This window comes from Scophthalmus maximus, chromosome 16 (assembly GCF_022379125.1).
Source record: "Scophthalmus maximus strain ysfricsl-2021 chromosome 16, ASM2237912v1, whole genome shotgun sequence".
NCBI classification, from domain to species: domain Eukaryota; kingdom Metazoa; phylum Chordata; class Actinopteri; order Pleuronectiformes; family Scophthalmidae; genus Scophthalmus; species Scophthalmus maximus.
Window position 1 is genome coordinate 5572041 of NC_061530.1, and position 25507 is coordinate 5597547.

The 25507-nt window shown below is 44.8% G+C and overlaps 1 protein-coding gene across 1 annotated transcript in view; it reads right to left on the reverse strand.

The window, feature by feature from the left end:
* dnah9 (dynein, axonemal, heavy chain 9) overlaps positions 1-25507 on the reverse strand; it is a 129531-nt gene that overhangs the window by 10982 nt on the left and 93042 nt on the right. Inside the window, exons 65-74 of the mRNA XM_035612880.2 lie at positions 21153-21317; positions 19845-19985; positions 17412-17582; positions 17110-17232; positions 14585-14778; positions 11962-12110; positions 8886-9013; positions 4710-4937; positions 1852-2043; positions 1528-1719 (exon numbers count right to left, since the gene is read on the reverse strand). Of these exons, the coding sequence (XP_035468773.2) occupies positions 1528-1719; positions 1852-2043; positions 4710-4937; positions 8886-9013; positions 11962-12110; positions 14585-14778; positions 17110-17232; positions 17412-17582; positions 19845-19985; positions 21153-21317 (1683 nt within the window). The remainder of the gene's footprint in view (positions 1-1527; positions 1720-1851; positions 2044-4709; positions 4938-8885; positions 9014-11961; positions 12111-14584; positions 14779-17109; positions 17233-17411; positions 17583-19844; positions 19986-21152; positions 21318-25507) is intronic.

The window sequence follows — 25507 nt, forward strand, 5'->3', positions numbered from 1 at the left end:
CGACTGAGGGAAAATTACATACGAGTCGTACTCGCCACTCCCTGTGGCTCCCTGGGGACCACGGGGGGGTGGGGGGTGGAGGAATCTGGACTGTCTGTGAGAGCACATTTTCTGACCCACTGTTATTCATATAAATGTTGTCAGCTGTCAGTTTTTCTTAAGGGACACCGGTGAAGTGGTTTCCTGCTACCATAGAATGAAGTTAAAAAAAAAACACTAAATCGTGAAACGACATATGCTTGGTCTTGCTTGTTTATTCAAGGATGGCTTTCACGGTGCGCTGCAGCGGTTGACACAAAAAACCTGCCTCATTTCTGATTTCACCCTGTCAATCAATGCTCGAATGCTCAATGATGAATAACAATATATACGACAAGCAAGTTGAGACGGACTGAGGTGAGGCGGCGTTCCGATAACGCAGGAGCTGTCGCACGTTGTGTGTGTGTGTGTGTGTGTGTGTGGTGCTTTAAGGCAAAGTCATGCTCAATCATGTAAACATCATTAATGGTTATCACACAGGGGACGGAGCTGCAGGCATGCTGCAGCATGACGGAGCAGAAGGTGCCGGATTTGACCAAAAGTGGCATGGTAAAATTCATTCGGCATCCATGTGGACTTTATTACTCACATGTGAAAACAAATATTTGAGTAACAAATGAACAAAAAAAAACGAGAGCGAGAGATAGACCTTCGACCACGGCAACGTTGCTCTCCTTTTGCACAGCCGGCTCACCGAGGTGTGAAGAGGTTGTGAATGTCAGATTGTTCGTTTCACACACGGAAAACACGAATTCTACAGGGGAAAAATGTAGGGAACCTCTCCGACCATTTGACAAGCACTTAAGAGTCTAAAGCCGGTTTAAGGGTACGGAGGTTAGGATGGTGAACGGGTGTGTAGCATGTCCAGCTTCCCGTCCCATCACAGACTGGGATGACTATGAACAAACCATTAATAATTGTATTTTTATTAACCGTAACCACGATCGTTCCCTAAACCTAACCCGCCATCATTGTAGTGCGTAGTAATAAACTGTTGTGGTACATGACTCATCGAGTTCCACTTATTTTTGACTTTCATTCCTTTCCTGCTTTCCCGGCAAGACGACTTCATGATCTCAGCTTTCTAACGTTCGGGTTCACCAGCTGGAGTTACTGGCAAACTCTTTCGCCCCACCGAGCAGCTCCACCTCTGAGATGTGTTTATATAACGCAAACTACTAAATCTGTTATGTCCCAGGGACCCATATGGGAGGAGTTTTATTGTTATTGATATAGTAATGAATTGCAGAACTGTACACTGTACATGGGGAACGGTGATGGAAAAAGAAAAACCTTTTAATTATGGTGATTCATTTACAGCGGCATTAAACCGCCATTAATTTGGCCACAGAGAAGTTCCTCGGGGACCCCTGCTGGCCTAGGCGGGAGGAGTGATCCTAACATTTGCTTGTATTTCAACTCGGCATTCGTTGCCTGAACTCACTGAGTTTGTGTGGCCTCGTGCGGGTCGAACCTTGACTGCCTCACCTGGTGGTATGCGTTATAGTCCAAGTTCCCAGGCAGGGGGAAATCGGGCGCCAGGAAGAGCTCCCCGTCCATCATCTCAGGCTTGATATACTCCTCCAGGTAGGTCCGACACAGACGGCGGTCCCAGTCGTCCGTGATGTGACCGCCGTACATGATCTCGCCAAACAGGTAGCGCAGGTCGTCATACGGCACCTGGGGATTAAGGGACAGCGGGGTTCTTGCTTTTGCTAGATGTTGGGCCTGTGGTGTTCGGCTGAGCTCACGTGTTTTGATTCCCAACCGTCTCAAAAGCGCAGCACTCAAAGTCAAACAGAGACCGCGTACCTTCGGATTGGCCTCCAGGTAGTTGTAGAGGACGTTGATAGAAATGGTGAGGTCTCCGGTGTTAAAGGGGTACGATCTGTTCCAGCCTTGAGGACCGAACTTCCGCCTCTCTGCCACGACCGCGTGGAAGTAGCACAGAGAAAACAAAATACTCTTGAACTCGGACTCCTTCGAACACATTTCCAGCGTGTCCTGGAAAAAAAAGACCCACACAGACACAAAGTGACACATTTGACAAGGCGCAGGACTGATCAGCTGCTGAAGTGCAGCGCTGCACTAACCGAGCCACGCCGGTGTGTCACAGGTAAGAAGTTGTGGCAGGCAGCCCTGTGATCTCCTTTATTTTGCGAAGTCCCCAGCGGTGCAGTGCGCTAACAGACAGACGAGGAGATGACTCCATGGCAATAAACGCCACGGTGAGATTCCCTTTTAATTGTCACCACTTGTCAGACGCTTTCAGCCTCTAACCGTCTCCGGGGCTAATTATTCCAGACAAGGCAAATAATAAAACTGGACATAAATGGCATTGTAATCTCTGGGGGGAGAGACAGTTAAATAAGCATGCCAATAACCCCCCGATGGAAATAGGAAGGCAAAATTCTCTTTATTCCGGCATGTGTCATGGTGAGTGCCTCAGTGAAGGCCTCTCGCTCTCCCGGCTGCGGTGCCCTGGGGAGCTGACTCCTATGATGCACACGGACACACGCGCAAGTACAGTGCAGTGCTGACTACCACACACATACACACATATACACACGCACACGGCCATTTGGAGCTTTAGTTAATATTCTGCGCCGTACTCCTCTGCTCAAAACAGCTGAAAGAGACGCATAGCCTCTCTATTCATGACCCGTGGACTGGAGAGCAACGACGCGCGCAGTCAGATTGCAGAGGGAAAGACACATGGACACACACACAGGCGTGCACGTGCACTTCACATCTATGAGCGCACAGGCGGTTCAAGATTAGCATCCAGATGTGCACAAGTCTGAAAAAAAACCCAAAACGCGACAATTTGTTAAAGTAGATCGTTCAGTTTCCGCAAATCCCTACCTCATCTTATTTCACGACTGTTACAAAACTGTTATCTCAGTAAAAACTGAAACCGTTGCGCCAGACGTTAACATCGGCCCACTCAGACGGCTTCTTACGGGCTTCTGCGAATGGAAAATAGGCCGTGTGGCTGTACGCAACTCCCGGTGAAAAGGTCAAGAGGAAAGAGACTGTCATTTCTCCGGCTTAGCGCGGGCCTTGGCCGCGCGGGAGGGCTATTACCGAGAGTTAGCCTTACATTGATTAGCTTTCACTGAGCACACATGACTGGAATATTCGCCCCACTGTTGCCTCAGCAGACCTCCCTTGGGCTCCGCATGCAGCAAAGGCTCACAAGCACGTTGCACTTATCAGGGCAGATAGACATCGCCGGACGAAGGATCGTGGAAACGGACCGGGGGGGGGGGGGGGGGGGGGGGGGGGGGGTAGTCGAGCACTCAGGTGATGGCGCGGAGGAAGATGCGTTGGCAGAGAAGCAGTGGGATAATGATGTGGCTTAGATAGAGACGGACGACCGATAAGGTAAAGAAAAAGCCCGGAGAGGGCCACTGCAGCGGACTGGTGCAGTCCCACTGATACGAAGCCCGTAGAACGCCCCAGCAGCATGATCCTCTTTGGCCACTCACTTATATCGAACACAGAAAAAACTGTGACTTGTGATTTCTCACAATCACATGTACTGCCTCCATTTCCCCGCAGAATGGGACCGCACGAACTTTTTAACGAGAGCGTGCGTTACGTTTACGTCCGTCCTCTATGGGTCAGCGGCAATTCCAGGGCGAGCGAAAGGTGACTGCAACCATCTGCTACCGGCGACATTTCTGCAAATTGGCAACTTGATGAGAAATTTGGAGCGAAAATTGGCGTGTGTTGTCTCGACTGTTGCTCACAGCATGAAGGAAAATGAGTTCTTCATATATATATATATATATATATATATATATATACTGTATATATATATATTTATATATACATACAGTGCTTAACATACATCAGGTGGGAAGTGCATTACAGTTGTAATGCAGGTATGCATTATTATGATATAAAGTAGAAATACAGATATGTAATACTACTCCTTTACCATTACTGTACCAGTTCCAAACTTTACATGACATTACATTAACTCATTGGGGAGATGCAGCTTATCCAAATTGACTGTGGGACAACACTAAAGCTTCAGAAATGAAAATAAAAGATTTCCGTATACGGTATATTTTATCCATTTGCAAAAACTTCTTGAAAGAGGTTTTCACTTACTTATTGTGGATGACTGAGAATAAACAATGGAAATGTTATCAATTCATAATTGAATCTACCACACAGTAAAGTGTGCAAAAAGTGAAGGGGTCTGAATCATTTCTAAAGAGCAGCTTTTTTATAACATTTTTACAACTGAAATATTCTAAATACAGCGTTGACTTACCTGTAAAAGCAACATTGTCATATAATTACCCAATGAATAAACTGGCTTATAGATCCAGCAAACTAAATTCACATTTTTTTAGCTGTGTACTTGCCAATATTCTCGCTACTTTTAGCTCCGTTTGGTTTCCACCCACCACTTTGTGACAGCGTTCACATTTTTATACTGTTAGTTATTTTAATCAATAACCATCAATCTATTTTCATTTCCTCATGTTTTATTTCATATTTAAAATGTTGCACTTGTACTTAAGTATAAAATACTCAAGTATGATACCTCAAACTGTATGGAAGAAAATGTAGTGTTTAGTTGTTTCCCACCACTGATGAGTATATTATTCTTAGGTGATCACAAGCAGAAACATCGAACCTCAGTGTGTTACCTGGTTGAAGTTGTCCAGGGCCTTGTGCAGGTTGGCGTGCATGCCAGTGGGTGGTTCGTTTGTGATCTTGATGGAGTTCTCCAGGATGCCCTGTGGGATGATGTGGCCCTCACGGGTGGAGGAGGGCTCGGCACTGACAAACAACCGGAAGTCCTTGTTGCTTCCCTCCGCATGCTGCTCCAGAAGTTTCTCCAAATTGCCTAGCCAGCGACTCACCAAGTGGATGTTCTACGGGCGAAGGAACAGGAAAATGGGAATTACATGCATAGGTAGGCTAATTATTAGACAAAACTAAGTTTCCTTTGTGAGGGTAGAAAAACCTCGTCCGCACTTAGATCATGCTTTCTGTTGGATATCTGTGAAAATCTGCACTGTAATGGATAAACCACAATAGCTTAATCGGGTCCTTGATGCTGGTAATGCCCGTATGATTCATGTTTTCAAATGACAAACAGCAAAACGGAGCAATTAAAATGTTGCATATTCTCCTCTCTTCACTGTGACTTTGACATGGCACCAAATTAAATGGTACACAGCACTTGGAAAAACCCATTTGCAGGTTGCTGATATTAAGCGGCCATCCTCCAGCGTGACTTCAGCCCGACTTTTCTGCATATTCATCCGGGCGAAGACAGCAGAGCTGACTTGTACTATCACACAAGCATGGCTGAGCTCAATTTTCCATCTCAACTGTCCTGACACTTACAGGATATCCTGTGAATGATAAGGAGTCAGCCGAGCCCCCCACATCTCACCATGCAGCGCTGCCCATTCCCTAAATCTAATTACAGTACTAATAACTACAGTCATTAATTCATAAGCCTCTTTGCTTTCTCATTTCCCTTTGCTCTCCATATTTAATCTTCCTTATGATGGCTGAAGTTAGCCCTCTTTCCGAACGATAGGACACGACATGAAGAGTTACGTCAAATTTTTGGGAGAGTCATTGAAAAAAAAAAAAAAGGAGGAGAGAAAAGTTTTACATTCGGTGAGAGAGAGGTCCGGGAGGAGCTGTGGGAGTGAGAAGGGGATAATTTAAGTTTGCCTCTCGATGCCTTAGAGAATAATGAATGGTTTACAAATGAAAAGACTAAATTCAAGTGCTTTTTCATCAAGCCACAGTACAACCCTTCCTCTTGGCATGTAAATACTTTGGCAATAAAGGGAGCCCACAGAAGAAGTGAGAGACTGCCTCAGAACTTGTCACTGTAATGAAACCATTCATCCTCTGGCTGCAGGGGGAGAAGAGGGAGAAGAACAAACAGAGAGAGAGAGAGAGAGAGAGAGAGAGAGAGAGAGAGAGAGACACCAACAGGCTGACAGACAAACAAACAAGACAGAGGAGCAGCCCCTATTTTATGGTTTTTTAATTAACTTTCAGGTGCAACATTATTTTTGTTCCCTCAACGTCTTCTTGATAAGGGCCTTCCAGCCCCTGTGATGATGGTGCAGATACTACATCAAAGAGTCACCTATTTACATAATAATATAAAAGTTGAATCTAAAACCCATTAGAAGCCACCACTGGCAAGGTCTTTGATGCATCGCTATCACACACGACCTGAGGGAAAGCACAATGGCGCATCCAACCGCCTGTCACACACATGGCTCGAACAATGGCAAATATAAAAACGTGCAGGTGTGCGCACGCACGCACGCACGCACGCACGCACGCACGCACGCACGCACGCACGCACGCACGCACGCACGCACGCACGCACGCACGCACGCACGCACGCACGCACGCACGCACGCACGCACGCACGCACGCACGCACACACACACACACACACACACACACACACACACACACACACACACACACACACACACACACACACACACACACACACACACACACACACACACACACACACACACACACACACACACACAATCCATTTGTCAAGGAGCAGCACTGAGGACAGATGCACAGCTGGGCTCCAGCACAGAGGAGGCGGCCCTGCAGTGGAGAAGCCGTCCGACTCCAGACTGACACTGTGGATGGGACCGAGGCACCGTCAGCATCGCAGATGGCCCAACACAATATTAAATTGGTCAGGTTAAATATGTTGGATTCAGTTCACGTGCGTTTAAGATTTGGGAGGTAATGCTGGCCCCAAGCACAGGTGAGAAATAAGGAGGGTTAGGTGTAGGGCTAGCAACTGCTCCCTGTGTAAAAGCCAAAAAGTTAAGGAAAGAGAGCCACTGAACCACAGCCAAGAGACCAGCCAGCAGGCTTTTGGCCGAATAGCTCCTCGGTATCAAAGTCAAACAATCTCTGACATAACGTGAGGGGAAACATTTCCGTTTTTGTCATTAAAAACGTTTGAGGCGCAAGTCTGTGTACATGAAAACACAAGTCTCAAGGTGCATTTTGGTCAGAACCATCCAATGAGCACAGCTAACAACTGGTGGAAGCAAAACGTAACACTTCCTTCAAAATCAAAGTGAAATAGTTAAAAGCGTCATCTCTACATCAATAGTTAAAATGAACCTTGTCCAACTCTGAATGTAAGATTTCAAACAAGAGGAGTGTGCAAATCATTTACGTTTCAAAAGCCAACCAGAGGTATCTGGCTGAGTGAAGAGCGAGGACTTTTGTCAAACTGGTTCTGCTGCTCTCTCTTCTATCAGCATTCTCTCTGCCACCGGCTGCAAATGGGGCGGCTTGAGCAGTAAACATGCGGAGAAGCTGGTGAGTTCAGCCCACTCCATTGCCACTGCTTAGCCCGTGTGTGTCCAATGGGTCCGATTGATTGCCTCTGCAACCCCCCCCCCCCATCCCGATGGGCTGCTTTCGAAGTTTCTGCATCTCTGTCTCACAGGCCCTGTTCTGTAGTATAATTAAACGTCTGCGAAGGGGAATCGGCCATTGACCCGGCCCTCCACTGATGGAGCTGGGCTTGGCAGCAGGACAGTGAATGTGGACTGTGAGACAACGGGGGGGGGGGGTTAGGTAGATAGGTAGGAGGATGAGAAGGTAAGTAGGGGAGATGTAGCAGGTTAGCCAGAATCGTGGGAGGACGTGAGTATTGATAAGAAGGTAGCCGCAGTGCAGAAGTTGAGAACGCTAAAGTACTGTGGCGGAATGAACGGGTGGGAAGTGGTATAGGGGAGGCAAGATGGAGCATTTTAGCAGGAGAAAAATACTGTCGGTAAAACCAGGAGAGATGAGAATATGATACCTCCCCTCCCCTTTGGTTTCCTCTCCTTCCCCTGCCAGGGCCACGGGGGTGGCTCGCAGCAGGCACACAAACGGACAGCTGATGATGAAGCGAGTGGGAGGTTTGTTGCCAGGGGGACAAGGCCTTTTTAAGCCCATCGATCGGGATTCTTATGCAAAGGTAATTAAACAACTGCTTGTCTGTGCTACCCTGGGTGTTGAGGAGAGAGTGATGGCATCCCAATCGTTTTTTTTTTCCTTGGTTTTTTTCAGAATTTCTCTTAGCTGTGTAAATTAGAAGAAAAGGGTAGTGCCCAGTCTGCGGTTCATATCTGTCAATACGTCCTATTTAAATTCCACCAAGGTTTCCACTTAAAATGCAAAACGCCAGCCGTGCCCTCCAGATAAGAGAAGAACAGACACCCTGGCTGTTAGATATCGTACTGTATAATGGTGGAGCCCTCTGAGTTAGGAAAATTCTGCAGAAAATTAAATTCACTTTTCTATTGCAGACAAACCTGGGTGGAAAGCAAACATCCCATCAAGTATGCAGTGAAGAACAATGTGATAATACGACCGGACTCATTCACATCACACACACACACACAGATAAAGGAAATGCCACCTGAAACCATTCCTGAATAGAAAATCCTTTACATAAATAAACACTGTATTCATTTTCCAAAAGTGGTGTTTTCTTTAGTTTTTTTGCGTCACTTTTTATTGCAGAAATATTTTTGGATTTTGTGTACTTTATCACATAGGAAATTCTAGATCCAGAATGTTCAAACATTATATTCCAGTGTGACTTATACATTTTGGATTTTGTTCCAGTACCCTGAACCATAATTGGATATACTCTATATGATTGTTGAAACTGTGGGTTCTTAGTCCATGGGGAATTTATGTGGTACGTGTATTGATTGTGCACTAGATTAAATACCACAGTAAGATTGTTTTTGTCTGTTTTTGTTTACAGCATGTATAGCACGTGTATGGGTATACTGTACCTGCAATATGACCCAATGGCCGTGCTCAGCTGCCAAATTGATGGCTTGTTCCGCTATGATCTCCTGACCTTGACCCAGGGAAACATTATGGAAATTCTGGTTGTCGAATGTGAAGGCCAGCTTCTTTCCTGAAACAAAACAGATAAATATAATTTCAAACAAAAGCACCTTTTACCTAATTGGCAGTTGGAGCAGATACATATCAGTAATTTGACTGTGGTCACAGAAGCTGTTGGCTCTGAGCTCTGAGGCACGTTTATACATGTTTATCGTAGCTTAGCACAACAGCTAGAAGAAATGGTTAAGATCAAAGAAAAATAAAACATTAAAGTTAATAGGGCTGTTTATTACAATATATATAGAGAGTGATGAGAGAAAAGTGTATTGTTTCATTGTACTGTCAGAAATCACACAATGTGTCGACATTTATTTAATTCGTCATTTGGAGGGCACTTTAGGTTTTTCCACATGGCACAACACAGAACAGGGAAATTCTAACAGGATAAAGACTCCAACCAGGCAACACAAAACAAGGAGCTTGAAACCAAAAATATGAGTGACCAGAAAACTATTCTTAAATCATGTCACAAACTAGTCCCCACAACATACTCAAAACACCATTGACCTATTTCACAACCTGGGCAACAATCATGTCAAAAAGGAAGGAGAGTTATGGATGACAGTCTCAAAAGTAGTTGAGTGCTCAAAACAAACCCCAGACTCTGGCACTGCGAGAGGCTTTTGCCTGTGGCACACCATATGGCATCGAGTCAAGAAGCTGGAAGGAAGCAACATCTGCCATTGCTTACATCTTCAGAGACGTACCCCAATGTGCATGGTCAAAAAAGGTATATGAATTGCTATCTATATATCAAAACTCGGATATTGGATACGAGATTTGGGTCATATGGCAGAGCCCTATAATATTTAATATTTTTTGAAATTGTAACCACCGATATATATGTAGAACCAAATAATGTAATAATATCCAGATAATGTACTAACTACCAATAAAAAATACCTGCACTTAGCACCATCAAATTTCCAAAAATAAAATTCCAAAAACATTGGATAACATAATTAGTGGCATGCTACTCCAAAATCGGACCAGATATTACAATACTGGGAAATTATTACATTATTGAGCTCTGAAAAATAAGGTAAAGACATAATGTAACAACATCCCGATAATGTAATAATTTACAAATAATTTATTACATTATCAAGCCATTTTATTACATTATCGTAAAGTTACTCCATTATTGGGAAATTATTACATCATAAGGCTCGACAATATTTTGCACAGCCTTATAATATCCTTGGGTAATATCCTTTACCGTACAATACTTCTTTTCTGGTGGTACGTGTAAGATCGTTAATGGTCAGCAAAGCAATAATTCTGAGGGAATTCTATTGAAAATGCATAACTGCTGAGCTACTGACCCTCAAAACAGTGCAAGTACTGGCATAGCTTTGAACAGAACTTACGACATCACCAAAAATACTAATCTTACTACTGAACTAAAAACAGAAACCGCACCATTACTATTATGCTGCTAAGAGTGGTGAAAGTGATGCAATCTCTGACATGTATGAATGCTGATATGCATCTGAACATTTATCACCTAGTTTTTTATCATACGAACAAACTTCAACCACTTGTATTTAGATAACGGTGGTATTCATCTTTTCATCTCATTCTCAGGCAGAAATTAAACAAGGCAAATTTCCCCCAAATGTCACAGTGTGTGTTTAACTTCACAGCGAGCAGACGGTCAGTGACTCAGCCTCACTTGCTCACCTTGAGGTTTCATTCAAACGGTACAATTACATTTCATTAAAACTCCAACCTGAAACCAGGCAGATAGTGGAGGTCTGTCTCAGGGATATAAGTCCCCCGCAGAGCAAACAAAATCACATCATCTATCTAATGAATATCTAACTGAATTCTAATACCATTGTCACAGCTATAACCGAAAAGCACCTCTTTTCGGTGCAGGCTGCTGCTGCTGCTGTTCACCATCAACACACTCTCACATCTGCAGCGACTGGTTACTTAAAAGCTTTGATGTGATTGACTACGGTCAGAGTGAGGGTGCAGATAATCAATAATCACACCGCTCACAGGCAGTTCCAGTAGAAGTGTGCCCTATTATCAAATTAGGAGAGGATGGCATATTTCGGTAGGGGGTCGAAGGTCCGTCTACAGCAGGTCTACGGTTGATTTAACCACCTGCTGCTGCCTGCCTTCCATGTCTTTGTAAAGATTAGGCAACCCCCCCAAAAAATACCCCAAAGCGACAGTGCATACTGGTTAACAACAGCTGAGTCTGACTGTCATGTTGAAATGACTCTATGGTATAGATTAAGAAGCAGAAACAGAAATGCAAGTAAGTGAAAACCAAACATACGCAGTGCATTCATTTACGATAATTAACTACTTGAATACAGAAATGCAGACACCGGGAAATGCTCAGGGACTCGACTGAAATAGAAACTCTGGAAATCTCTCAGTTCCAGTAAACCGATACAATCCCCGCAATGTGAATATTTCATACAGCTGGCTTCAATTGCACACGTACTGAATTATTTGGCAGCAGATTCAAGTGTCAGGCTGCGTTCCAGGTCAGTACAAAAAGCTTTTGAATTTGGGCATATTTTTGGTCAAAAATCAAAACGCCACATCCCGCTGTCATCCGCATTATACATACGGAATGCAAAGTAACTTTAAAACCAATGACATTTACTTTCCACTGCCCTTAATACACCAGTGGCGTTGTCTCATATATTTGTGACCTTTAGTATAATCTCTTAAATCTAGCCGGAGCCTGGCAGTGATGGCTGATATCACAGCAGAGTCACATAGAAGAAACTATCGTGTGCCGTTAGAATCAGAGATGCAGGTATGCCAGCACTTAACTTCAATAGGCTTTTTCTGCTTAAAAACCCTGCATGTTCCCATGACATAAAGACATGACGGACGAACCAGCGATATGAAGGCTCTGATAAATGTGCAGAGCACAGTCTGAGGCGGGATCGCAAGGCTTATTGAAGATGAAACAAGTGAGAGTGTTACCGTGTTTCTCCACATCCTTCAAAGGGTCAACTCCAGGAGAGAGGATGAAGAACATGGGCGTAGCAGGACCGGACTCTTCAAAGGAGACGGCGAAGTCCAGCGATCTGCCAGCCACATACTTGGTTCCCAGTTTCTCCTCTACAAATTGTCTGTGGGGGAGAATATGACTCAGTTCTCCTCAACACTTTTCTGTTATGTTCGACCAACAGGCTGAATACTTTGAAGAATCCAATGCCTCTGTAGTGCAGTTGCATTGGATAGAAAGCTACTACATTAACTCCAGTCACAACTGTGTTGTCAGTCGCTCTTTTTAACCTCTAAATCTTAGGCCATTTCGAACATCACAGTTTTTTTTCTCCTCTTCTTTTTACTGTTATCCCGACCAAACCCGTATGTCTCAAAGAACTAGAGATAATACGCATTTTTCACATTTAAATCTTTGCCAGCAGATTTTATTTTGAAGATGCAAAGTTACATAAATGATATTTTGAGGGGTCCAGATGGGTGATGCGGGTTACTTTTAAGGGACTGCTATGACATAGTACTGCTATGACATGAAATGTCATAGCCCCTTCACACAGCCTCCTATGACATGAAATGGGAGGCTGTGCGATAGCCGTGCTAACTATGCTAGCCGTAGTGTTCTATAATGTAAGAAGCCAGTCACAGCCAGTCATTAGCAATAAATCAGCCAATTATTTGACTGATGAAATTACTTCACTGTCTTGTAATATTTTAGGTGTGGGGTATCAAGTACTCCCCTTTAGGAGCTGAAACCAAATCATTTTTGATATTCATGCTCAAACATATTGACTAAAACAAATATTTGATTAGTGAAACAGTTGCAGATTTATTTTCATTTATTGCTTCGTCAACTCATCATTGCAGCTCAGTGGTCCTTGAAAAGTTTCTTGGAGCAATGCTGCAATGTCAGGTACAACCTTTAAACCTCCGCCAAGGAGGTCATCTTTTCTCCCCTGTCCATTTGTTTCCATTTAATTTTTTTACTGAATGGATATCTACAAAACTTGGTGGGGCTAACATGAGTCAAGAAATAACTCAATTGATTTTGGCACAGATCAGGACAAGGAGGCGCATGAAGAAACAATTTTTCACTTTCTTCAAAATTGGAAGAAGCTTTTTGATTTTTTTTTCTAAGGGTGTTTGTTGACATTGTCAGATTTCCCTTGTAATAATACATGGATCTGAATGAAAATGAAAAATCTAGCGGATTTAAATGTGGGTTCATAAGGGGACTTTTGGGCCTTGGTGGAGGTATGCGCTCTAGTGTGTAACATTCTAGTTTGTTTTATTGTGTGCTTTTTCTTTGACCTACATTCGATTATTTATTGTATAACAAGTTCTTATCGCAACATATGTTAAACTTGAATAAAGTACACATATACAGTTGCCACATGGTAAATGGACTGTATTTATATGGCGCTTTTCTAATCTAATTGACCACTCAAAGCGCTTTATAGTAAACACGGCACTGCTATTTACTAGCTTTTTTTCTATCACGCTCACAAAGAGTGGCAATTTAGGGTTAAGTGTCTTGTCCAAGGACACGTCGGAACTGGGACTGGGCGAAGCTGGGAACGAAACGCCGACCTTCGGGTTGGTGGACGACCGTCTCTACCTTCTGAGCCACAGATCCCCACATCAATTAGACACAGCTGATTTTCAGTCCATCTGGTCAATAGGTGCTATATTTAATTCCTTTCTGCTTCTGAATTTTGGGGCTTTGCCTAAATTAATAATTTAGGCAACAAATATTGTAGCTGCTAAATCTATTAAAGTTTGCCTGTTGTTTGGTGCTAAGCAGGCAGCATGCTGTGGGTTTAGCAGAGAACTGCTGCCTGTTGTGGATGGGCAAGGGGCTGATGAGAGCCATAATAATAATAATAATAATAATAATAATAATAGATTTAATTTATAGAGCACTTTTCATTGTTCAGCAATCTCAACAGTAAAGCTGTTGGCTGGTAAAATCAAAAGCTGAAAGATATAAAAAGCTAAGAGGCACTATTACACATTATCAAGTGTTAACATAAAGATATTCATCAGTGCAGCTACAATATTTGTTGCCTATATTATAAATTTGAGCAAATGTTGCGATGGGATCACAATCGCTGCGAAACCCGTCAATATGTTTTTGTATTGACCTATGAGTACTCAGTCACCACAAACACACACACACACCCACACCAACGCACACACATACACATTCAGACAGATAGACAGACAGCCAAGGTGAAAACAATGTGAACAACACTGCAGTGCCTGATTAATATATGAGAATTTGCGTTGCCTTAAATTACTTTTTGATTTTCAATTTCAAATATAAGATATCCATGTAGAGCTTGTATGCACTGTAAATACCAGGTGGACATTGGAGGTCCAAGGATGTTATGATGACGTTCCCAGACAGGGGGTTAATGAGGCTCACCGATTGTATCTGTAAATCTGTGTTACTGCAGCTATTTCAGCAGTGAGCACAGGTGCTCGGACGATAGGCCAAAGGTTGAACTGTTTAACCTGTAACCTTTTACCAAACAGCACGGGTCAGTAAAATCCTTCACAGATCACAGAGCAAATGTCAAGCTACCATTCCACCTCTCACCTGATAGCGTACGTCATGCGGTCGGGCCTCAGAGCCCTCATCATGCAGAGCTTCTGCAGGGAATTTTTGTTCTTCCACTCCTGGGGGAATTTCTCTTTTTCCGGACACTTAGAGTCCACAAACTTCTTCCAGCTTGCGGCCGAACCTTCAATGTCTCGGTCCAGGTGTCCAAACTCCTCCATGGTGGACAGGGCCTTGTGGTAGAGGGAAGGAAAGTGATTTGCAAGGCAACAAACTGACGGCTCTTTTTTAAAGTGCTGCTAAGACTGTGATCAAGTTTTAGACCACTCTCGACCACCATTTTCGCACTACACAGCAAAAAAAGACTGACGATGTTTGCAAAAGTTGGAGGGAAAAAGAAAGAAACAAACAGACAGGAGTGCTTATCTTTCCTCACGCCTATATAAATAATATTTATTCAAACGGAAATGCTGAGTAAACACGATCCCTTTCAGAACGGGCCGGGGGGTGGGGAGGACTGAATATGCACCCGTCGCAGAACCAGTGGGGGTTTATTGTGATGCCCCAGCTGACAGACACCTTATCTCAGCTGCGGAGAACAGCAGTGTCACGCAGTGCCGCCTCGAGCAGGTATACGCCCTGACGAGTGCACACACACACACACACACACACACACACACACACACACACACACACACACACACACACACGGACACACACACACGGACACACACACACACACACACACACACACACACACACTCTCATGGCGTGCTGTCTGCTGCACTGTCTAAACTACGAGGAGGGTCCAGGACCCTTGCCACAGCAGACACATGGAGGACAAGGTGCCAAGGAAACAAAAATATCATGACACACAGGACCCGTGATTTTTCAGTCCTCCCACAACCGCACACCACTTCGAAAGGAGGTGGCGCGGTGGAGTGAGACGACAAGGGCTCAACAAACAGTCTGTCGCTTCAACTCAGTCTGCTTAATTACCGCGGGCGGCTGGTAACCTCTTGGTCCCGGTGAGGGGAGAACACACTTGGTCTCATGGGATTCCGGGCTCTGCTCGTATCATCAAGAGAGCCGAGCAATCAGACGATGGTATCCTTCCTTTCAAAGCTTTCCGACTGATTATGTTTCCAACTGCAATAAGGAAAATCGAGTGACACAATTTGATTAGCGGCGCTTTAAACATCCGCGGTGGGTTGGGAGCAGTTGGAGAAAGGGCCGTATGGGAATCCTCAGAGGGGTTTAGGTTAAGTTAATATTCTAGGCTGTGCAGATTGAAAAATTCATGAGCGCGAGAGGCTAAAAAAAAACATGCTACCGCTAGGGTTTAGTTTGCTGCTAAACTGATCTGACAGGCGAGGGAACCTCTGCTTGCTCGACGTCCGCAGCATTGCATCGCCAGACGGCCGTCCTTTAAGAGGAATTATCGGTATCGGGAGTTCCACTGCTGTTAAATTGAACCGGGGTCACGGAGCGAAGCCGGGCCCCAGAGAATCCCATGCCGTCAGACCGGAGGTTCGGGGTGAAACGGAGAAAATGGACTTCAATTATGCTGCCAACGCCTTAAGTGTGTTTTCAAGTTAAGGCAGAGTTGTTGCTGGGAGACAGGGCTGCACAAATTGCATCATAAGAGGCAACTCCACTCACTGGCTAGAGGAACTAAGTGCTAAAACAACTGGAGGGCAATCGTGGATTTTAGCCTCTCATGTATGACAGGGTGGACGAAAAGGCAAAAGAGTCAATTGATATTTTTTTAATACCAGAGACTATTTTTCCTGACAGTCAAGCATTGAGGGGCAGCTGGATGGGAGTCCAAAAATGGAGCTGATATACAATTTTAAGACTCTTTTCATGCATCTTTTTAATAAATCTCTATGACTGTCAGCAGTAGAGCTCTGTCTTTATAACATGTCATAGTATTTTGGGATGTAAGAGCAACCGGTCGCTGTGCTGTTGTGGCTGCCTTAGCTTTCCAGCTCAGGCTGTAACTCGTGGTTATTTTTATCACCAATGAATCTGCTGACTACTTGCATTGTCAGAAGAAAAAATTAAAGTTTTGAGAAAATATCCCAGGGTGACATCGTAAGTTCGAATTTCAGTCAAAAAATCAAGTTATTTCTCTCCGTCCACACCATGCACAGAGAACGTCCGCTCAAACTACTTCCTCTTTCGGACCTTTCAACATAAGCGTATCCTGCAATATATTGAACACCACACATTCTTTCTGACGTCCATCGTGAAAGTGACAATTCCGCGCGTGTATCGCGTATTTTCCTGTGTCACTTCTCGCGTGCGTTTTCGTGACAAAACGTACGTTGGAGACATTCTTCCTGGTGAAGACGGATCGTGTGGTGTGTGAACCCCCCGTCGCAGATGAGTCAAGTAGTGTGAACGGCACGACAGACAGTCTGCGGTTACAAGACAGCATGCGTCGCGTGGTATGACCGGTACAGCGATCTTACGACAAACCGTGTAGTGTGTCCGAGGCATAAGACAACATTTCATTTCAGTAGTGGCTAGAACATGGCCATCTCTGCCTCTTTCCATACCTTGATCCCTCCCCAGGAGTGGTGTGATAGGAAATCCACTGGTGATGTTAGACCCGGTTGGACTGGGTATCTCAGAAGGAAATCCAGCTCTGCAGGGTTTATCTCTTTATTCATCACAAGGATCTGGGGACACGACAAACATGGAAGACTTTGAAACGTTGCATTTTCAGCACACACCCCACTTCCTTTCCACCTGATTAGATCCCGACAGGTCCTCTGGTCTCAGGAACGGCCGGTTCGACGGCAAAGCATGCTCTCGAAAACAAACCACGCAGAAGATGAAACTGGCCTCGCTTTCCTACCTGGAAGGCGAGCTGAGCGATGTACGTGAGCTTGTCACACTCAAACAGGCCCCTGGTGGTGTACTGGAAGACTGAGGAGGTGATGTTGTCAATTAGGTTTAACACCCGCTGCTTCAGATCCTCGTCGGGCTCAGCCTTCCGAACGGCACTCTCGAAAACCACACTGAAGGCCTGGGGACACACAGCACACAGCTTTGAAAGTAACACGTTATGTACTGTAGAAACACTAACTGTTGTATTCGTGTGACTTATATTGACCTTCAGATATAAAAATGGATATCATCTGGTCAGTGTGACAGGATGGATATGATGTAGTTAGAACTGTGCACTCTCATGCATTTTTTTTCATTTCATGCACATTTGTATATATTGCTAACATATAGTATATTTTAATTTTTATATTTTTCATATTTTATCTTTATGCTGCTATTTATGCTGTTTCTTTTCTACTGCTGCACACTTCAGAGCTGGTAACAGACTTCCTTTGTTTTTTTTGTCAAAAACAATGACAAATAAGATCTATTCTATTCTGGTTAGTCGTAAAACATGAACAAATCAATACTACTTTGACTCTATGTGAAAAGCAATCCATACAAGTATGCATGACCATGTTATTGTACGTCAAAACGTTTGGATATCACACAGTGGACCAATACTGTATATTTCTAATTGTTAAATCTCATGAACAGTCAAAACCAACAATTAATGTGTCCTACCACCGCGTGCTGTGTTTGTATCACAGCTTGATATATAGCTCCATTGTTGTCCAGAGTCCATTAAAAATACATCAGTGAGCCGCACAGGGTGATATATATGTTTTCATTACCATGAACAGTCAAGCTGCATTTTATTTTGACTCACACACACACACACACACACACACACACACACTGTCCTTCTGCAAGAAATACTAAGTGGACGAACAAATGTGGAACGGCAGCAAACCTAGCAGACAGTGGACTGTAAGTCGTTGACACTTGGACGGTTTGAACTCTTCCTCAGTGTATGCCGTCGTGAGTATGCGCCATCTTCCTTTTTTAAAATCGGCCATTCATCAGGCCAGGAGAGTGTGTACATCACGAGGGGGCGTGTCCTCAAAAGGGCAACTTGCCACAGTGTGTCATATCATGCGTGTGTGTGGTGAAAAAAAAACGTATACAGGCCGTGCTCTGTAAATGGGGAGGGGAGGGAGCAGTAGAACCTTCCGCCGCCGGCCAGGCTGTGTGGAGTTTTGAACGGGACCGATTGGGCCTGCGGATGAGGGAGCGACGGTGACATTAAGGCCAGTGCATGGAGGGAATGTCTTCTGCCGGTGTGGGGCAAAGAGACTGACGGGGCTGGTAAAAACTTGGATGGATGTTTTGACGGCCCACGTCCCACTTGATGGCCAATCAGGATTTGTCCCAGCGGTAGTAGGAACTACCACTGAGGCGGTTTTGTCCCAAATTTGGCTGACTTTCTTACTAACTGCAGCTTCAGGTTCAAAACTTTTAGTGTGTTTGTCCTGACAGAGTTCTTTTACATTACAATTTGCCCCACTGCTAATATGAAGCCTTGATTAGTACAGCTTTGAAGCTTTACACCTTCAACAGGAATCAATGGGCTTGGGGCCGAGTGGCACGGGCGACACGAGGAAGTCGCAGTTTGGAGGGAAGGATTAACAAACTGTTGGTTTTGGTCTTTTCATGGGATTTTTTCTTACGAAGCCTGTCCTTGAAGCCTTGGCTAATGTACAGTGTGAGCAGTACATAGTCCGTTCACAGAGAAAGTTTAGCTCAATCACCCTTAAAATTGATGTTCTAAGATTCGACGTGTGACCAATCTCAGCTTGTGATTACTATGGTACAAATCAATTTCTTCAACATACCAAGCAGTGCAGGTATGAAGGCTTCCAAAACAACTAATCAAAGGTACTAATCAAACTTCTGGCCTAACTGTAATTCTTTGAAAAATGAGTGACTGTAACTTGAAATGTCACAACGGTGATAGAATTATCGTCTTTATCTTCTACTCTGAGTATTTCTGTCAATTTTCCAGTCACACTTTGCTCACGCTGGTTGTGGAGAACACATCCTGTAATGCATTTTAATTCATTCACAAGGTCAATGGTATATAAACTCTGAATGTGTTTTCATTTGATTACATTGGGAAATAACTCGGGTTGGGGCCGGCTACCTGCAGAGTCGGGAGTGATTGCAAACCATATCTCAGGCCGCCTCCTCTCGGCACTCGCCGGCTGACAATATGAAAGACATTATCCTCTACATAACCACATTAGGGAGCCACAAACGCAATAAGAGCAGGACAAAGAGCATAAAACATGGTGAGCAAACGAAGGAGTGAGGGGAGAAACAGAGGAGTGGGTGTAAAGAGGGGCCTCACTGGGGGCCCGGGAGGCAGGAAGGAAACATGGCAGGTCAATAGACAGTCTACCTTGAGAGAGAACTGGTACATGGGGTGGATTTTATCGAGGTCGTTCATTATGAAGTACAATAAGGAAGCCCGCGCTGCTGCCAGTCGGTAGTGCTCCCGAGCCTCATTGATGTTGGCCTCTGTCACCTTGGCGACTTTCACCTACAGTAAAGACAGAGCAAACACAAAGGGAATCACACTGGTGCACACCGCACAGATATTCATATGCCGAGGGTTCACCATTCAGCTAAATAATGAAATAACACGCTTTCCAGTAAAGAGCGGAGCTATTCCAATTTCACTGTGCCAGAGAAAATGTTCTCGTGTCGCGCGCAACGCGCCAATTATACGCCTTTTTCCTGGGGTTTTTTGCCAGCGAATGCCTGCCGCAATTATGCTTTAAGAAGGAACATCTGCGGCGGCAGCGCTCGTCTCCTCGCTGACAGGAGGCGCGCTCTTCCATCGTCGCACGGCACTTTCTCAGAAGTGCTCTGAAGTATCAGACACGTCGGTAATTCTTCCCCGTGGCAGAGATGATCTGCTAAGCTGACGTGATCTGATTTGCTGACCGCAGAAGGGGAAACAAAGCGAGGCAATCAGAGAGAAGGGAATGTGCTGCAGTTGTAGCTTCAGATTGCAGGCCACAAGAGACAGCGTTCATATTTTGTACATACAGGTAACTACTGAAATACTTACTGGATATATCTACTAGTAGGTACAAGGGAAGACATGCAGAGAAAACAGGAAACCAAGGACCTGGGTGTGCTAGTGCCATGCAAGTGGTACAAGGCTAGGGATCCATTTGTGTTATATTTGGCACAAAAAAAGAAACACCAACCTGCAGAGCCAGACAACTGCCAAACTTTACCATGAGGCATATATATATATTTTTTTTTTTGTGAACAAGAAAATGCTTTGCATATTATTTACTGTTCATATTTTGCCTTTTTTTTAAATGTCCAGGTGGATGGGTTTGTTTTCTGCTTGAACATATTTTTTGTTCTGATAGTCTAAACTGGGCTGAAGTATAGTATACGCTATACAAATTACAACCTTTCATACCCCAAATTTACATTGCAATAACTATAAAAAAAAATCTGATATCTTACCTACTATCAATAGTTAGTCAATCTGGCTATAGAGATTTTTAACGTCTCTATTAAACACAAATGTGTTACCCTCTAAGTATTATCCCCGTAAAGGTACCCACTTAGTATTGAACTGATCCAGTTATCTATTAGATACTTGCACTGAAATTTGTGGTCTTAAATCTAAAGTGTTGATGGAAAAGGATCTGTGGAAAGAACAAAGAAAAGAAAAGAGCAGGACCTGCTGTTCGATCTCGGCGGCGGTGCATTTTGTGGTCTCCAGGTTCTCCACCAGTTCTGTGTCGCCCAGGAAGTTCCCCGAAGCCGAGGACAAACGCGACAGCAGGTTGTCCTCCAGCGTTTTCAGAGTGATCTTGAAACTGTTCTGCTGCTTCGTCAGATTGGACTAAGGAACACAGAAACACACACAAAAAAACTTTTTTTCATTTGACGGATTCCGAGTTTCAGAGGATTCCTCAAGATACACCATGTGCAGGCCGTCAGGTTCTTTTCTGGCCCTATCATCATAGTCTGAAGCGTGGGGGGATGTTCAAGGTGTGGGTCAATATGAGGACGTGAATACTGAAGGGCAGCTCAAAGGCAGAACTAATCAATATGCTTTGCATCGGCTATCCGGACCCATAAAGGAAGCGCTCTGGGCTGGATTAGCCAGCTGCCGTCTGGTTGCCAACATCAAACCTGCCGAGCGACCCGACCCTTGGCGTGATGAGACCGCCGATTCGAGCAAGAGGCTGAAAGAGCTTTGATGGTGGAACCATACACACACACACACACACACACACACGCACACGCAGCGGATCATTTGATACATGACAATGTGGGTTTTAATTATGAACCAATGCAAGCATCACACAGAATATGCACACATGCACATGCAGCTCAGCCACAGGGCTTTACTCACACCTCACCGTATGGATTAGTGCATCCCGTCGTCTAATAAAGCTTAAACTCAAATTCACCGTTGTGGGTTTTTTTTTTCTGTCTTTGTTCTCCCTGAAAAAAAACCCAAAACAGAAGTCTCCGAGAGAAACTTTCACTTTTTTCAAAGGCTGCTGTTTGAGAGCCGATTGGAGAACAAAGCGGACGGGGCACGGTCGCTTCTCTTCACTGCCTCCTCCTGCTTTGTCCTTCATTATAGCCTGTTGCAGCTTCTTGTTTCTGCTCGATAATGACTCTGCTTTATTGAAGCTTCCCTTAATAGAAGCCTCCGCGACCTTTGAATTGTTGTAATTACGCGAGGGGTGGGCTGTTGTGAGATTTGCCCACACTCCAGTCAAGTCTGTGACTGATAATAGCTGAGGTTTTCTTTAATAATTTTTTCTTTTTTTGAGTGGTGTGATCCCAAACAGGCGCCGGTAATAACTTTCTGGCTGTGCCGTCCCGGCCCCCGTGCAATCCCCGGGGGAGCTGGTAGGTGGCTGCGGGGAGTGGGAGGTGGAGCTGTGCCTCGTCCCTGCGGCATAATGTTCCCGTGACAAAAGACATACTTAGTTCAGATCACGCTAGGGGAGCAAATAGTTGAAGAGATCACACTGCCTAATTGCTGTGCTTATGGCAGAAACTCCCATGTTGCGGTGAAGAGAGGTATTTCACACCATTGTTAAAACTAATTGAGCCTTTCCCTCGGTAAATCTTACATGCTTTGTGTTTGACCTCTTTTTCTCACTTCATAGCTTAAAAGTTCTCCCCTGCCAAAACGGCACGGCGGGGGGGGGGGGGGGGGGGGGGGGGGGGGGGGGGGGGGGGAATAGGTGTGATTCGTGGCACTTTGAGGCAAAGGCCTGACGCGCTCCGAGCACAGAGAAAAAAGTGCAGCAGCTGGTACGAGTGGTGGACATTTCACTGGAGACGTTTGCCTGTGTGACTCAGTCGTGACCTTCTGCTCGCCCAGACTCGGCGCTCCTGAGGGGGGGAACGCTCTCCGCGCTAAAACATTCCCAACTGGAGCCAGTAATGAGTCCGCTTTCTTTCTTTCTTTCTTTTTTTTTTTTTACAATTAGCTTTTCCGCCGGCACATTGTACTTGTAATTACCCTTTGCTTGCGAAAAACAAACAATTAACCAGTCAGCAGAACGCCCTAATTGGAATAAAAAACGAGATATTACATCTATCCTTTTTTTTTTTTTTTACCAGGCAAAAGACTACTTGAGTGCCACGGAGAAGCCCTGTTAAGGTACCTCGGGAGGTGGAGCCTTTTAACGCTCATTAAGGCCACATGCACGGGTAAGGATGGTTCCGGGGGAGCAGCCCGGGCTAGTTACTGTGGTAAAAAGGTTGTGGACCGATCCCTCCCCTGTGCGCTCCCCAAAAAGGCAATCTTGACATTTTAAGCTCCTTAGCCCGCCTTTCGCTCGGATAAATGAGAGCTCATTCACCCGGTACTCATCGTACGGCTCGGGAGCAGCGCTAACCTCATTAAGAGGTATAATGCCACCGAGTCATTCGGAGAATATGAACGGGTACGGGGCAATTTGCACTCCGCTATCAGTCTGGCGACTGTTATCGGTCCGGGTTGTTGACTGACAACAAAAAGACATTCAGGGCCTTGTACTCCGGGCCGTGTTTTGATAGCAGGGCGCTTGGAGTGTGTAACCCCCACCGGCACCCACCTTCAACTTTCACTGTTAATTAAAATGATAAGCGAGTTCCAGATCTTGTTTTTTTTCTCCCCCCCCCCCCCCCCCCTCGCCATCCGATCTCAGTGAAAAGCTAATTAAACAAGCTTCATTGAATCACATTTCACTTCTCCTCCATTGGAGTTTGCTGAGGGGACATTAGACTTAAAATAACTCCGGCGTTCCGGTGCTTTTTACTTCCTCCCCCTCTCACCGTTCATTAAAAATGCTGATTTGTGCATGGATTAAAGCCTACGGCGCTGAATAAAGTGTTGCCTACAGAGGCCCAACGCAAACAAGGGTGCCCTCCAGAAAAAGCCATAAAAATGCAAATGGTATTGTGCGAGCGTAAATCTGCCGGACCCATTAACAGAGTTCCCACATTATCTTCCGTTGTGATCTCTTAGAGACACCGCCGGCAGCCAGACGTGAGCCAAGAGGGGGTTTTCGGATTTTCCGTGGCCCCTCGACTAACAAGAGAAGCGTTTAAGGAAAACAGTGCAAGGTCCGTCAATGCGTTGTCTAATTGCCGCGGTACAGTAGCGCGCTGTTGGCCAGTCCATTTCAAACATCTTGACATGAAAAGAGCAGATTGCCGATGAGACGAACGGGAGGCATCGTTAGGCGCCGGAGCTCTGCTTAATTACGAACATTTACATTCACACCGCGCACCATGCTGCGGATATCCTAACTATCTGCTGCTCATTACTCCTTGAAAAAGTTGGCTGCCAGGGAACCTGCTGTACTGTACACAGTGTACCGGGCTGGCCATTAACTCTGACCAGCAGTGGCAGCGTTAAGCTCCTGCTGGTGACAGCGACACTGATCAAAGAGTGGAACAACAGCTTTCTTCTCCTCGCAGTCGAGGGGACAAGGGATGCGCAACAGAGGCAGCAACCATTTAAATAAAAAATAAAAAAAGGGGGGGGGGAACTTCACAAAGCGTCTAAAATCTGCCTCTGCTTTGATTTTGGAGAGGTGGATGTGTGAACATTAATGAATCTGGCAAAGTGATAAAAAAAAAAACAACCCAGCTGAACCTCCCTTGAGGACAGCGTCAAGACGCACATTCATGGAGCTTGATGATAAATGGAAAAGTGTCACAGGGGCATTCCCCCGGGGTGACGGAGACAGTGTTAAATTGTTAGTGCTTCAAAGTTAATTACATTTTTTGGGGGGGGATTATTAATGGATTATTGTCCGTATGGGTGATTCTTCGTGGCGGCCACAAGCCATGACAGTCAAATATGAATACTTTTTCTTTTGATAGTGTCTATTATCAGACGATTTAGGATGCTGGAATCTGAACCATCTCTTCGAAGCAACTCTTTTTTTTTTCATGTTTTTGCATACAACGTAATGTGTTCTTGTAACAGATACAGTAGTTTTGCTAAATGAAACAACATGGCTGGTGATAAAGACACGCATACAGATGACCACTTTCAAACATTATGTACAGCAATTAAAAAAATCCGTACTTTAGCTTAAGAGCAGTAAGTACATCTACAGTAATGTCCTGAATCTGCGCTGATATCTGCCACTGTCTGTGCAAGCGTTACACATGGTGTGAAAATGGGCACAAGTGTGTGCGCAGTAAAAGCGATGGGACACTGAACTGTAAATGCACCACGTGACCATGTCAGTGTGCCACGTGTAATGTGAAATACATCACCTGAAATGACAAACCCACAGAGAATCACGCAACTCTGCATCTCCATTTAGCTGCGTGGAGCGTTTTAGTGTCTTTCAGCTCATTGCCCGCAACTCTAACTTCACCGTTCGAGTTCACTCTCACTGTTCTTGTCGAGCCTTGATTTCAGCCTAAGCGGGGGAAGATGTTTTCAGTAATAAAGCTTTATGATAAAACCACGTGCCTCTGATCTAATGGCAGAAAGAGTTAGTGATCACACTGGAGTATGTAGCAGCTGTGTTTGATTCAACGGCACTAGCGAAAGCACGT